The sequence below is a fragment of the Callorhinus ursinus genome, unplaced genomic scaffold (genome assembly GCF_003265705.2).
Source record: "Callorhinus ursinus isolate GAN/ISIS: 27379988/994484 unplaced genomic scaffold, GSC_fseal_2.0 scaffold48, whole genome shotgun sequence".
Classification (NCBI taxonomy): domain Eukaryota; kingdom Metazoa; phylum Chordata; class Mammalia; order Carnivora; family Otariidae; genus Callorhinus; species Callorhinus ursinus.
The window spans coordinates 4,866,733-4,881,191 of NW_027397110.1; the positions used below are offsets into that span (position 1 = coordinate 4,866,733).

The following is a 14,459-nucleotide window of genomic DNA, read 5'->3' on the forward strand; positions in this document are numbered from 1 at the left end:
TCAATGGAGAGGTGTGAAGGTGGATGGATGGGTGGGTGGATGGATGGGTGGGTGGGTGGGTGGGTTGGTGGGTAGATGAGTAGATAAATAGATGAATGGATGGGCAGGTAGGTAAATGGGTGGATGAATTGGGTGGATGGGCAAATAGGCAAGTCAATGGATATGTGTGAGGGTGGATGGATGGATGGATGGATGGATGGATGAGTAGATAAACAGACAGATAAATGGATGGGCAGGAAGGCGAATGGGTGGATGAATTGGGTAGATGGGTGGTTGGATGGGTAGATATATGGACAACCAAACAAACTTCCCCTCCACCCTTCACTTCACCTGGAAGTGAATAAGGAGACAGGTATTGCCAACTCCATAAGGTCTACATCAAGGAAACCTCTGGAAAACTTACCATTTCCGCAGGAGAGGTGGGAGTGAGGTGGAATTCCTTCAAGTGCAGGAAGAAGCCTTCCAGTTGTCCAATCAGCAAGAGTAAGAAGACCCCATCTGCAAACTGCAGAGGAGAGTGTTGGAGGCAGACGGCCCAGGGCTCCCGCTCTGCCTCCCGCGGACTGTGTGGCGCTGCAGGAGGCACACACCTCTCTGAGTCTCAACTGTCTTTCTGAGACTTAAAGACAACATCCCCGACCTTTGCAGTGTGTTGTAAACATCGGCGACAGCAAGTAGCAAGCACTCACTGGCCACCTGGCACAGACCACACGCTCCACATTATCTTGTGAGATAGCTGAATATCGCTTTTTAAACCACATACTGATCCACGAGCTACAGGAGCACAGGAGAAAACAGAGTTGCGTGTAAAATTATTCCTCCGGAAGAGGCAGAGAATAGCACACGGGGCTCATTTTGCTGGCTGCCACGTTAATATTTCTGCCTGTTTGGGCTGTGTGTTCAGAGATAAAGCCGTCAGCCCACCACCAGCATATCATATCCTAGCATAATCTTACTCAATCTCTTCAAAGATACAAAACACAAGATTAGCTATCGGAGGGAAAACCACCACTCGAAGTCCTTAATAGAATTTCCTCACATTAGGTCTCTTCCGATGTTATTAGTTCGGTCTGAAATCTTTTCTGCTGATATTCTCTGGTAATACCCCCAAAATACCAGGGACTTCAACTTCTCCCTTTATCCGACGGTCTCTACATACAGTCCTCCCACATATCATTATTTTCCGAACGCCATTCCTTCACCAAGGGAGAGATAAAAATGAGAAGCAGGTAAAATGGAAACCTACAGGATCATCCTTATATCCCCACATAAGATATAATAAAACCCCAAATTCAGCATTTATGGCATGTCCACAGTGTACCAGGTCCTACGGTAAACACCAGAGGCTCCTCATCTTATTTATTGCTCCCAATTCTATGAGGCTGGTCTCCTTAAACTCATATTAAAAGAAGAGGAGGCTGATGTTCAGAGAAGTCCAACCCAAGGCCACACAGACCATGTGAAGGAGGTGTCCTTGAAGCCCAGGCCACACGTGTCCATCTGGTACCCATCGGTCCAGAGCCTGGTATCGCTAGCCCACCACGTCACCACACCACATCACACACGGGCTTCTCCTGTGGTCACCATGGGACGTGGTGAGGTGCATAAACTGTGGCCTCAGCACCCTGGATTCAAATCCCAGGTCCTCTGCTCTATCGCTGGGTGACCTTGCATGAGTTCATCGACACCTCTGTGTCTTAGTGTCCTCATCTATAAAATGGGGTAGTATCTGCTCCCCCCGCAGGGACTGCCGGGAGGATTCAGGAGTTACTGGATGTAAAGCACTTTGCTCAGGGCCTGGCACATAGTGAGGGCTTTATTGCCTTTAGATACCTGGCACCCTGTCCCTCGCTGGCTAATGCCAGGCGTGTTGGAAGTCAGCAGCTCTGGCTAAGATCGCCATAAGCCATTTGGCCCACCGGGGGCCAGACCTGCCTTCCACCTCACTCCCCCACGGCCACCACGCTGCATGGGCGGAAACAGGGTGGCAGGTGGTTGAGGCCAGTGGCCAGCAGGCTCCATCGCCCCCCCGAAGGCCCTGGGCTGACGATTAGCCTCTCAGCTTCTCCGTTCCCCTCTGTGCTGAGGGGACATTACGGGTGCACAGTATCCTCGTGGAAGGCTGTGGCCCCCTGCACACGGCTGACTGGGTAAGATTCTGCTCCTGCCCCACGGCAGCACTCGGTGAAGTCAGCTGCGGCGGGCTGGGCCCAGAGAAGCTCTAAGGCAGCGCCGGGCACGTGACACCGTGAGCAAATGCAGTCACACGAGGGGGGCTCCAACTGCATGGGGGAACCCACAGTCCCTGCCTCGCAAGATCCCTGCAGTGTCCCTGGTTGGTGAGGCTACCTCCCAGCAATAACCCCCCACCACTAGAGAGGAGGAGCCCAGAGCTCTGAGAGGCAACACATCCTGGGCCACACGGCGGTAGGCCCCGGCTCTCAGGGCCCCGCAGGACCCTCTTCCCCAACTTGCACCCCATGGCCCTTCCCTGCCCGGGGGCCCCACGCCTGAGTCCCTACCTGGGTATCCAGGTTCTGCACAGACAGGCCCAGGCGGTCCAGGTTCTGGTTGACAAAGTTCACGATGGCCTACCCGAGGAAGGACAAGGACCTTAAGGCTCAGGGCTCCGGTTTGCCAACTTCCTGCTCGGGAGGGGACAGAAAGCCCCTTGCGCGGTGTCCGAAGCACAGCAGGTGAGGAGTGAGGGCCTTGTTCCTTCCCCTTCATCCCCCGGGACTCAGGGTGGACAAGCAGGAGGGCGACTGCGAGCTTTGATCTCTCTTACCTCTTTCACCGTGTTCACTTTCTCCGGAGCCAGCCTAAATAATTCATCAAAGACGTCCTCTGCAGACAGATCCAATACACACCTCATTACCATGCCGTTATCTTTGGGCCAAACAGGGACTGTATTTCCATACAAGTTTCTCAGGGTCCCCAGTCCAGAGGGAGCTGTCGTTCTACCTCCGGGTTCTTGAATTTAAAAAACGGGCCTGGGCCTGTCTGGGTCACTGCTCCGCTGGCTGTGTGGCCCAGGAAGAACTGCCTCCCCTCTCTGTGCCTTGGTGTCCTCATCTGCAAAGTATGGCTGATAATACCTACTAGATGGGGTCATTGCAGAGACGAAATTTGGGGCCACATAACACACTTGGCTTGGTGGCTGGGCACACAGTAGGGCTTCACTAATGGTCCTCCTTTCTGTAGTGGATGCCTAAGGTGTCTGCTCCGCCACCATCCCGTCCTCCGGAAGCTGCCCTACCTCCTCCCAGTCCCCTGCCCTGCCCACGGGTTCCAGAGCAGACATAGGTGGCTGAGCAGGGGCCAGCCCCACACGGACACTCAGCCCATCGCTCTCCTCCCCAGCATTTCTGGATTGGCAGAATGAGGACATCGAGCCCTGCACCATGCAAAAGGCCAGCACCCTCAGCAGCTGAGTCATGCCTGTGAGACTCGGGAACAAAAGAGGCATCTTGGCAGCTCAGCAGCTCAGGCCCTGGGCCCGCCTCAGACACCAGAGTCCTCGGATGAATGCCCTTTTCCCACAAGCTGTCTCCTAATATTTGCAGCCCACGCATCTCCCTGGGGGAGACCAGTCCTCAGGCACCAAATGCGCCAGCTAGCTAGTGGAAATTACCTTCCGACTCTGCCACTCAGCAGCTGTGCAACCCTGAGCAAGTCACTTCACCTCTCTGGGCCTCGGTTCCCTCTTTAGTGAAAGGGAGAGGTAGCACCAGATAGCATCATGCCCTTCCAAAGGCACCCATAAACATAGTGGAAACACCAGTGGTTCCTTCCAGACCCCTTGGCCCGTGCTCAGGGGAATTGTGTCCCTAAAGGAGCCAGGAAATGAAAGGCAAACGTGTGCTCAGTTGACAGGAGCCAGAACAGCGTGAATGTGCTAGAAAAGCATTGTGAGGAGGTCCTGCTCCCTGTCCCTGCCCCTCACCGTGTGACCCACCCTCATGCTGCCCCCCCCAGCAAGCTCTGTTCCCTGAGCAACAACCCCTGTCCTCATGCTGCCCTACACACGCACACAGACACACACACACACACCAGCCTCCCTGCACCTCCCCTCTCCTTCCCTCCCCCACACATCCTCCCTCACCCTGTTCTCAGAAGCCCCTCATAGGCCATTATTTCCAGCCCTCCAGGTGGGGTGCCCCTCATGGAACCCCCGTCCCACACAGCAATGTGTCTTAAGTGGGGAGGGCTTAGGGAGGAAAACCATGTTGGGATGGTTGGATGATGGATGCACTGGTGGATGGGCAGATGGATGGAGAGATGGATAGAAGGTGGGTGGGCGGATGGATGGAGAGACGCATAGAAGGTGGGTGGGCGGATGGATGGAGAGATGGATAGAAGGTGGGTGGTTGGACGGATGGAGAGATGGATAGAAGGTGGGTGGTTGGATGGAGAGATGGATAGAAGGTGGGTGGTTGGATGGAGAGATGGATAGAAGGTGGGTGGTTGGATGGATGGAGAGATGGATAGAAGGTGGGTGGGCGGATGGATGGAGAGACGGATAGAAGGTGGGTGGTTGGATGGAGAGATGGATAGAAGGTGGGTGGTTGGATGGATGGATGAACAGCCAATCAGGCCAACCGGCTGCAGAATGAATGAATGAGGGACGCTGGGTGGCTCAGTCGTTAAGCGTCTGCCTTCGGCTCAGGTCATGATCTCAGGGTCCTGGGATCGAGCCCCGCATCGGGCTCCCTGCTCAGAGGGGATTCTGTTTCTCCCGCTCCCTCTGCTGCTCCCCCTGCTTGTGCGTGCTCTCATGCTCTCTCTGACAAATAAATAAAATCCTCATCGGCTATAGATGGTATAATGTCAGCATAAAAAAGAAAAACACTGCACTGATTAAAACATATGGAACAAATAAAAATTTACACGTTCTGGGGGTGCCTGGGTGGCTCAGTTGGTTAAGCATCTGATTCTTGATTTTGGCTCAGGCCATGATCTCAGGGTTATGTGATCAAGCCCCACACTGGATTCTGCACTGAGTGGGGAGCCTGCTTAAGATTCTCTCTCCTGGGGCGCCTGGGTGGCTCAGTCGTTAAGCGTCTGCCTTCGGCTCGGGTCATGATCCCAGGGTCCTGGGATCGAGCCCCGCATCGGGCTCCCTGCTCGGCGGGAAGCCTGCTTCTCCCTCTCCCACTCCCCCTGCTTGTGTTCCCTCTCTCGCTGTGTCTCTCTCTGTCAAAATAAATAAATAAAATCTTAAAAAAAAAAAGATTCTCTCTCCCTCTCCCCCCACCTCCCCCCTCTCTCTCTAAAAAAAAAAAAAAGTCCACGAGTTCACATCAATACCAAAAAAAAAACAGAAGAAAGAAAACTAAAATAAACAATTATAAAAAAGGAAGGAAGGAAGGAAGGAAGGAAGGAATGGCTGGACCAGTCAATGGGTGAAGAGGTCTGTCACGAGAGCAGCGGCCACGTCCCAGACCAGCCACGATGAGGTACCCACGCTGTGCTAAGCGCATTTGCAAATTCTTTCAACCCTCATCACCAGCCCAAGAGGTGGGTGCAGTCATTAATCCCACTTTACAGATGAGAAAGCTGAGGCACAGACAGGCTAAGGCACTTGCCCAGGTCCGCACAGCTGCCAAGAGGAAGCACTAGTGTTCGAACCCAGCCCATCTGGCTCCAGAGTCCACACGTGTGTGTAACAGCCCCACAGTCACCACCAGTGGGGATTATAAATCTCTCCCCCACACGAGCAATACCAGGAGAGGAAACAGCCAGATCCATGGACGGACTGACAGGAGGAGGGACAAATGGACCAGAAGAAGGCTCGAGGTACACATAGCAGGGCACAAAGGGGGTGAGAACACCCAGCAAGTCACCCCTCGTCATCACATCTGTGTCGACACACGCCCGAGAGGCACAGATCTCCTTAAGATGCAGTAGTACTCACTCGCAGGTTGGTCCTTGTCTGTGCTAAAGGGAAATTGTAGGGGGAAAAAGGCAAAGAAATGGTTAAAAAATATATATATACCATCCTCAGACATCTAGTTTCTTCATATGACAAGACTTGGCACGGGCAGAGTTGACAACGAAGCTGGCGGGCTCATTCTTCCCCTGCGGCTTCGTAAGCAGGCAGGGAGGGTCCTTGTGCAGAGCAAACAGCCAGAAAGAGGACCGTACCCTTCCCTGGAGATTTCCGCACTGAGTTATGTCTGGGTTTTGTCATTTCTGTGGTTGTCATTTTTGTTGGGGCGGGAGGCGTTATACGTGCGATGAGACACACAAATTGTATGTTTATCACGGGTGCATTTTTACATATCCCCTGTGGGATCAGCACTCCAAAGAGATAGAGACCCTTCTTAGCACCCCCACGTGCTCTCCCCTCCGCCGCCCCCATGACCCCCCAACCAGGATTACCACTGCTCTGATCCCTCCCACTGTGCATGCGTTTTGCCTGTTCCGGGAGTCCGTGTCGGTGAAATCACACAGCACACACTCTTCTGGGTCTGGCTTCTTTCACTCTGTGTTTCTTGTTTTGAATCATTTTCCTTTGACTTTGTGTTAAATTTTCCATGCCAGCCCCGCCCCTGAGAAGCAAGGGTCTGGGCCCAAGGCAGGCCAGGCGGTCCCAGGGGAGCCAGGTGGCCCCCCCCCACCCCCCGCCATGACCATGGCCCTCAGCAGGGGACTGGCTGTGCAGGACAGAGTGGGCAGCCTAAAGCAGAGACCCGGAGCTCATCAGCATGAACCAGGGTGCCAGAGGGAAAGACACCCCCGTGCTGCCCAAGACACCGGCTGGGAGCCGAGGGGAGCCATCACAGAGTTCCAAGTTCATAAAGGGGTGAAGAAGGATGATTGTAGGACCCCAAGCGGGGCAGAAATGTGGCATCATGAACAGATGACACCTTCCCACTCAAGTTCCCCAGACTCATTTCCAGACCCTGAAGCTTTGGCTCAGAGGAGGAGCCAGGTCAGGGTCACCGAGGAGCTGAGTGACTGCGAGGTCACTCAGCCTCACTGAGTCAGAGGGGAGCAAGGCTTCTTCCCGGGGTGCCCTGGGGAAGGTTAAACGGGCCTGCGTGTGAACTGGACCCCCTGGCATGAGGGACCAGCAAAAGTCAGCCTCCTCCTAATCTTTGCCCTGCTCAGCACACATGCTTGGGTCACAGCGGACACTGGTCATCAACTTTCCACTCCCCACAGGAGCCATAGACTGGAGGGACCCCAGGGTTGGAGGGAGTCCAGGTGGGGGAAGGCCCCCAAGCACACATTACTTATAACCTTCACAGCAGCCCACGAGGTAGGAATGGTGTCCATTTTTCAGAGGAGCGGAGGCTCAACATGGTGGGAGGTGACTTGTCCAAGGTCACACAGCTCATATACCACCGAGGAGGAACTAATCCCAGGTAGGGCTGAGTGCCAACCCTATGAGCTGGAGTGAACTGACTCCTCGAGCTGGGCTCTGTGAGGGTCAAACGGGTCACAGGAGCTACACAGCTCACCCCGCACACAGTGGGCCCTTAGCAAATGTTAGATGAGAAAGGAGAACCTACAACCTCCTGCAAGAGGCCCACTCTCAGACCAACCCAGAAAGACCTGGCCAGCACTGCCTGGGAGAGCCTTTCCCTCCAGGAGGGCAGAGGGAAGAGCTCATTGGCTGAGCATCCTGCTTGCCCAGACAGACGGAAGGTAAACAGGTAAACAGCTGGCTGACATGGACACCCAAGGACAGAGCTTCCTGCCCCACATACAGTAGGTGCTCAATAAATGTTGGTGGTATGAGGGAGTGTTTGGTGTGCTTGTCTCTGGGCAATGGGAGGCCAGCAGGGTTCTTTCACCCTGTTATAACATTTGTGCTCAACTGCAGCATCTTCCTGCCATGGATGATTCCCTCACCCATATCCAGCGCTTGGGCACCAGGCAAAGGGGAACCAACACGGCATCGGGGTCCTCTGACCCCAGTTCTGGATTCCTCCTGGCCCACAATGGCTGTGGTGTGACCTCAGGACTGGGAGCCACAGCCCCTTTTCTAACCCCAATTCTGCCTGTTTTGTTGGGTTATGCAGAGGACAAAATGAGCTGGCAGGGGTGGGCATGCCTAACAGCCCATAAAGGGCCATGCCCTGTGAGGCCCAGCAAGATGGAAGGGCTCCCAGCAGGCCTGAGGGGTCGGCAAGGCCCTCTGGGGGCTGGGAGGAAGCTAGGGAGGTGTGAGGGCCCCTCCCTCAAAGGGCAGGTAGATTGGACCCGGCCTCAGGCCCCACTGCCTGTTCTCGAAAAAACATAACCTGGCCTCTCTGCGGTTCTGGTTCTTCCCTCACCTGCACTGAGTGAGCTGTTCCACTGACTTCTCTGACTTCAGACCACTTTTGGTGCTCTAAGAAAGAAAAAAGGGGCAGAAATTGAGTAATTCCAGAAAACTCAGGGACCCATGCCAGCCGTTAACAGACTGTAGTTGCCAGAGCAGCACCAAGGAGCCCAGCTCACTCTACCTCATCCTCTCCTCAGAGGTGGTTCCTGGACAGCTCTCATCACTGTGGCCTGGCTCAATGTCTTTCTTTTTCATGAGCCTTGAGCCCCATGCGGATGAGAACAATGTCTGTCTTGTTCCCCAGGTATCCCCAGAGTCTCATCCAGTGCCTGGCTCATAGGGAGTCAAAGAACATGAGTTGATCTGAATAATGAATGAATGATGACCAGATGGATGGGTGGATGGACAGATGGATGGATGGATGGATGGATGGATCGATCGATCGATCGATCGATCAATGGATGAGTGGAGATGGATGGATGAATGGATGGTAGATGGATGGGTAAATGGATGAGTGGTTGGATGGATGGAGGATGGATGAGTAGATGGATGAGTGGATGGATGGATGGAAGATGGATGGATGAGTGGATGGATGGATGGATGAATGAGTGGATGGATGGATGAGTGGTTGGATGGATGGAGGATGGATGAGTAGATGGATGAGTGGATGGATGGATGGAAGATGGATGGATGAGTGGATGGATGGATGGAGGATGGATGGATGGATGGATGGATGGATGGATGGATGGATGAGTGGATGGATGGATGGAGGATGGATGGATGGATGGATGGATGGATGGATGAGTGGATGGATGGATGGATGGATGGATGGATGAGTGGATGGATGGATGGATGATGGATGGATGAGTGGATGGATGGATGGAGGATGGATGGATGGATGGATGGGTGGAGGATGGATGGATGAGTGGATGGATGGATGGAGGATGGATGGATGGATGGATGGTGGATGGATGGATGGTGGATGGATAGATGGTGGATGGATAGATGGATGGATGGATGGTGGATGGATAGATGGTGGATGGATAGATGGATGGATGGATGGTGGATGGGTGGGTGGGTGGATGGATGGATAGATGTGGACAGAGGGGCGGGTGGACAGGTGGGTGGATGGATGGATGAATGAGTGAATGAATAAGTGAAGGAGTGAAGAAATAAAGTCACCTCTGATTTACATAAGAATGATAAACAAAGTCATAACACTATTTAGTAGAGAATTTCAATCAATGGTTTTGAAAAAAGTAAGAATGATTCCACCTGAGTGAACGGTAAGCTCGAAGACAGGAAGTCCCAGTGCTCACCAGGTACTCGGAGGTTGGGGGAAGGGGTAATGGAGAGCAGGAGTAGGTGGGGGCCCATTTGTGGCGCTCAAATTCTGCCTGAGGGAGAAGCCGTGGGTTCCAGGGACATGAGCTTCAGCACCGGTTGTGAGTGTGCTAGAGCAAGGTGGAGGTGCAGGTGCAGGTGGAGAGTGAGGAGGCTCCCTTGCATAGTCACAGCCGTCCATAGTGACCAAGGGACAACGCTGCAGCACCGTGGGCCAAGGCTGTGAAGGCTCCCAAAAGGCCATGAACACATGACCACTTATGGCCCATGTGACATGGTTGCCAGCAGCCAGGACCTTCCTAACACCGCCCCCACCAGCAGATGCTATCCACTGAGGCAGGTGGGACTGGCCAGACCGCAGACCTACTTCTGGCCCCCCTGGACTCTCGACATCTTCCACCCACAGCTCCAGCCCAGCCCCCATGGCTGTCCTGGAGGGATGTGATCTATCTCAAGGGAGGGTCAGCCCCCTCCCATGCAGCACCCCCAATCCAGGGTATGGTGATATGGACCCAAAATGCTCAGCCTATACACAGGGGTCCCCTGAGGCCCAGACTCGTACCTCCATGGTGATCACCTCCACCTGGACGTTGGTCGGCAGGGGCAGGTCGGGCTGGAAGTGCTTGGCCAGGGCCACGAGCAGATGCAAGGTGGCCAGCAGGTCCTTGCTGAAGATGGCTGGGGGGGGGGGGCGGCACAGGTCAGAGCTGAGGGGCTGCCCAAGCCTGGGGCCACATGGAGGTCTCTTTGTGGTCACAACCACCCTCTGAAGACCAAGGAGCTCTGCGTCCAGACTTCTGGAAGGCAGAGTTCTGGAGACACTCGTTCTGAACCCAAAACAGTCACCCTTTGCTCTTGTCACCCCGCTCTGCGAATGCAGCACAAGGCACCGTGTGGGCGGGGCTTCGGTCACAGAGGCAGTCCCTGCTGACAGTTGTGCGTAACCCGATGCCCTACAGTGGGGTCCCAGCCAGAGAAACTACTGGATTCAGATGAGTGTGACTTAATTCAGGGCCAACATTATACCCATTGGTCATTGAAAGTGAGTCTTTAAACCAAGTGGTGAAGGCAGTGGCATGAGACCCAACCAAAACTGGGCTTGAAAACAGCTCCCTCATCACCCCCAGCCCTGGAGAAGGTACCGAACCCCCTTCTGCCTCAGTGTTCTCATCTGGAAAATGGGAGGAATGTGGGGCTCCGAAAGGCGGGAAGGTCACACTGAGCCACTAATGGGCTGGGGTCGGGTCTGGGTGCTGTGCTCACGCTTGTTCCCCACAAGCCAGCTCTGCAGGTGTAACTTAAACCAATTAATGGAAGAGGACCGGCAGCACCCATCTGACAAGGTAAGCGGGGGCTCACGGTGCTTGGGATCCAAACAGGGGCTGCATGGTTGACCAAGTTTATGCCGCCCACACCGCGGCAGTCCCCACAGGTGCACGACTTTGCCCAGGAGGCCGGGCTTCTTCCAAGTCCCCGGGGTGTCCCCATACCAAAGGCAGGTGAGCACAGCTGCTGGGTGAGCAGAGGTCATGGGTGCAAAGGGACCCAGGCGCCCCCCACCCTCCTCTGGACCCTGCCCCAGCCGAGGCCCCACTTACTTCCCACGCTCCACTGGAGCTGCCGCTCCTCCACCTGCAGACTGCCGTTGATGGCCTCCAGAACCACCTCGAGCTTGCGCCTCTGGCTCGGGGCCGTGAGGGCCATCTCCTCCACTTCCAGCTTGAGCCCGGTCAGCATCTCTGAGGGCAGGAGAGAGTGGGAGAGCCAGGGAAGGAGTTGGGGGAGAGGTGGGGGGAAACGGAAGAGGGAGGAGGGGGAAGGAGGGGGGAGGACAGTGTGGGGGGGAGGGGGAGGGCACTGGGGGACCCCCCCCCATTCCATAAGCTGTGTGACCTGAGCAAGCCCACACCCTCTGAGCTGCCCTCCACTGGCCCCTCGCCGTGACCACCCTGTGCCTGCTCCCTCAGCCCTCTGCACAGCTCTGTGCACCTCCGTTCTGCAAGGCAGTGTGGCCTAGACCCCTAGGCTCAGATCCTGACTCCGCCGCCTTCTTCACTCTGAGACCTTGGACAAGTGACTAGGCCTCTCGGTCTCCTCATCCGTAAAATGGGGACACTAACAGGATAGAGTTTTTCTGAGGATTAACCGCACCCGCTCCATGGCAGGTGCTGGGGAAGGGGCTGGTAGGATCACTCGGTAGCCAACTACAAAGGGCTCCCAGGCCGGCTGAGGACCAGAATCGGGCCCACCCCAGCCCTCCGGGACCTCACAGTTTTGTGCAGAAGGCAGGTGTGTAGACCAAACCTGACATCTCAACAGCAAGGGGGTAGGGTACCTGGGGGCAGGGTGGGGGTCCTGTCTGGGGCCAGGAGGCAGCCCTGAGAGTGGAGGCAACCTGGGGAGCACTAGGTGTTTCCAGATTGAGACAGGGCCCCCCCCCGGGCAGGAGCCCAGCCCACCTCTACCCGCCCTGGTCCTCTCACTGCTGGCCTGTCTTCTCCAGCAGCGGGGGGGGGCAGCCCGAGGCCAGGGGCCTGTGTTCTTTTGTTATCCACAGCAGCCTATAAACAGCAGGTGCTCCATACATGACACTCAGCAGGGGGCAGGAGGGTGAAGCTGAGTGAGGAGCCCACCCTTGGGGGCCTGGTGGGGCCGGTCTGGGGGGCTGGGGCCCAGACCCGCGCAGCCCTGGGAGCTGCCACTTACGGAAAAGGTGGTGCAGGATGAGCCCATCAAATATGTCCTCCTCCAGGCTGCGGACCACAATGTGCTCAGGGAGGAGCTTGGCATTGATCCACTCCATTAGCACCTGCAGACCCCAAGAGGACAGCTGACCCGGGACCACTCCTCACCTGGTCCCCCACCTGGCTCAGTTCTGACCTCAACCTGGAATGCCCTCCTCCCACCTGCCAACTCCTACCCATCCTTCAAGGCCAGGTCAAATGTCACCTCCTCTGGGAAGCCCTCTCTGCTCTCCCAGGCTGAGTTAGGGGCCCACCCTGGGCTCCCAGGGACCAGGGCGTGGTGGGACTGTCTTTTGTCCTGTGCGAGGTGTCGGTGCCAGGAAGCTACTGTAATTGGTACCTGTAAAGTGGGGAGGTGGCTGTGGGACTGGATAATTGGTAAGAGCTCTGAAGGCCCTTGATAGGAAAAGCCTAAATTGCCTCGAAGAGGCTGTTGGTAGAAATCTGGACACGAAGCAGGCCCCTCTGGTAAGAGCTCAGGAGAGGAAGGACATGATACTGGGAACACAGAGGAGGCCCCGTGACAAGGAGGCAGAGATTGGTGTGGCTCGTCTACACGCCAAGGGACACCAAGGGTTGTCAGAGACCTCTGATGGCGGGAGAAAGGCCTGGGATGGGTTCCCCCTCAGAACCTCCAGGAGGAACCCCCCCGCCCACACCTTGACTTAAGACTTCCAGCCTCCAGGCTGGGAGACCATCAGCTCCCCTTGTTTTAAGCCACGTGGTTCATGGTACTTAGTGGTGGCAGCCCCAGGACACCGGCACAGGGGCTGTGGGTGTCCCACCCGATCCCCCAGACTTCCGGCTGTGGGGCACCCCCTCTGCAACTCTGCCTGGGCGCCCCACCCTGCCTGGGCTCAACAGGCCAGAAGGGCAGGAAGCAGAGCCCTGTGCCTTTAAGGGAGCAGCGCCAGCTACGCCAGAGCTGGTGAGGAAACCCCCCAAGCTCCTCCACCTCCGCACCTGCTCCCAGAGGGGCCTAGCAGGCTTCAGTTTCCACCAGGGGCCCCTTCCCTCCCCATCTCCCTTCCCTTCTTGCTTTCCTTGTCTCCTCTATTACCTGCCAACTCACTACCTACACCCAAACCCTTATCTCAGGATCAGCTCTTGGGGGAGCCCAAACTAAGACGTTTCAGTGCCCCATCAGGTTTCCCAGGCGGGACCGTGCTGGCTCTACCCTGCATCCCAGTGCCTGATGGAGGGAGCGAGGGAACGGGAGGCCGAAAGGAAGGGATGGGAAATGGCCACAGTCTTGGGGTGGAAGGCGGTATAGGCCAGGAGGCCTCCCTGGAGGAGGCAACAGAAAGGCCATGTGGAGACTGGAGAAGTAGGGTGGAGGAAAACGGAGGCCTGAGCCTGCCTGTGCTCAGCTGGTCCAGCAGCCACAGCAGCAGACTCAGAGCCATGGAGAAACCGGGTGACCTGGGTGACCCACGCCCGTTCCTGCCCATTTTGCCAGCTCTCCATTGCCTCAGACAGGTGAAAGGGCACACAGTTTGGGGCCTGGGTCAAACTCCAGTTCTGGGCAGCCATTGGCCAGCCATGTGTCCCCCACTGGTCAGGTCACCCCTCCGAGCCTCACTATTCGCTCCATGGGATGCAAAACAGCAGATGCCTCTTGACCGTCGTGAGGCTTGCTGGGATCATCTATGTAAAGGCACACAGTCGGTGCTCAATAAATGTTCTTTCATGTAGTCATTCAACAGGTCTGCCGGGGACCTGCAGGGTCACCACCGCTGGCCTGAGGTCGGGGGGGGTGGCCTGCTGTCCCCACCCCAAGAAGATGAAAAGACTGCCTCCAGAGAAATCAGGAGAGACCACAGAAAGCTGCCATACCTTTTGCAGTTCTTCAAATTTGGGATCCTGCCGGGAAGTGGGGGGCAGGTATTTCTTCTTTTCCCCTGGAAGCAGAGGTGAGCATGACACATGTGTGGGGACACTGCAGGGAGCCGGGCAGCTCTCTCCCTGCAGGTCACCTGTATGCAGGCACCTTGACACGAGGGATATTTGGCCCTGTGCTTCACACATACACACACGCATGTGCAGGCACACACACACACAGTCACGGATACACACACGCACGCGCACACACC

General features: G+C 55.9%; 1 protein-coding gene across 2 annotated transcripts in view; it reads right to left on the bottom strand.

Moving 5' to 3' along the window:
- Positions 1–14,459, bottom strand: part of PARVG (parvin gamma) — a 23,318-nt gene that overhangs the window by 5,308 nt on the left and 3,551 nt on the right. For both annotated transcript variants that reach the window (XM_073882658.1, XM_073882657.1), the window contains exons 3-11: positions 14,203–14,267; positions 12,329–12,431; positions 11,221–11,361; positions 10,185–10,300; positions 8,289–8,344; positions 5,918–5,940; positions 2,789–2,847; positions 2,523–2,591; positions 404–505 (exon numbers count right to left, since the gene is read on the bottom strand). In XM_073882658.1, the coding sequence (XP_073738759.1) occupies positions 404–505; positions 2,523–2,591; positions 2,789–2,847; positions 5,918–5,940; positions 8,289–8,344; positions 10,185–10,300; positions 11,221–11,361; positions 12,329–12,431; positions 14,203–14,267 (734 nt within the window). The remainder of the gene's footprint in view (positions 1–403; positions 506–2,522; positions 2,592–2,788; positions 2,848–5,917; positions 5,941–8,288; positions 8,345–10,184; positions 10,301–11,220; positions 11,362–12,328; positions 12,432–14,202; positions 14,268–14,459) is intronic.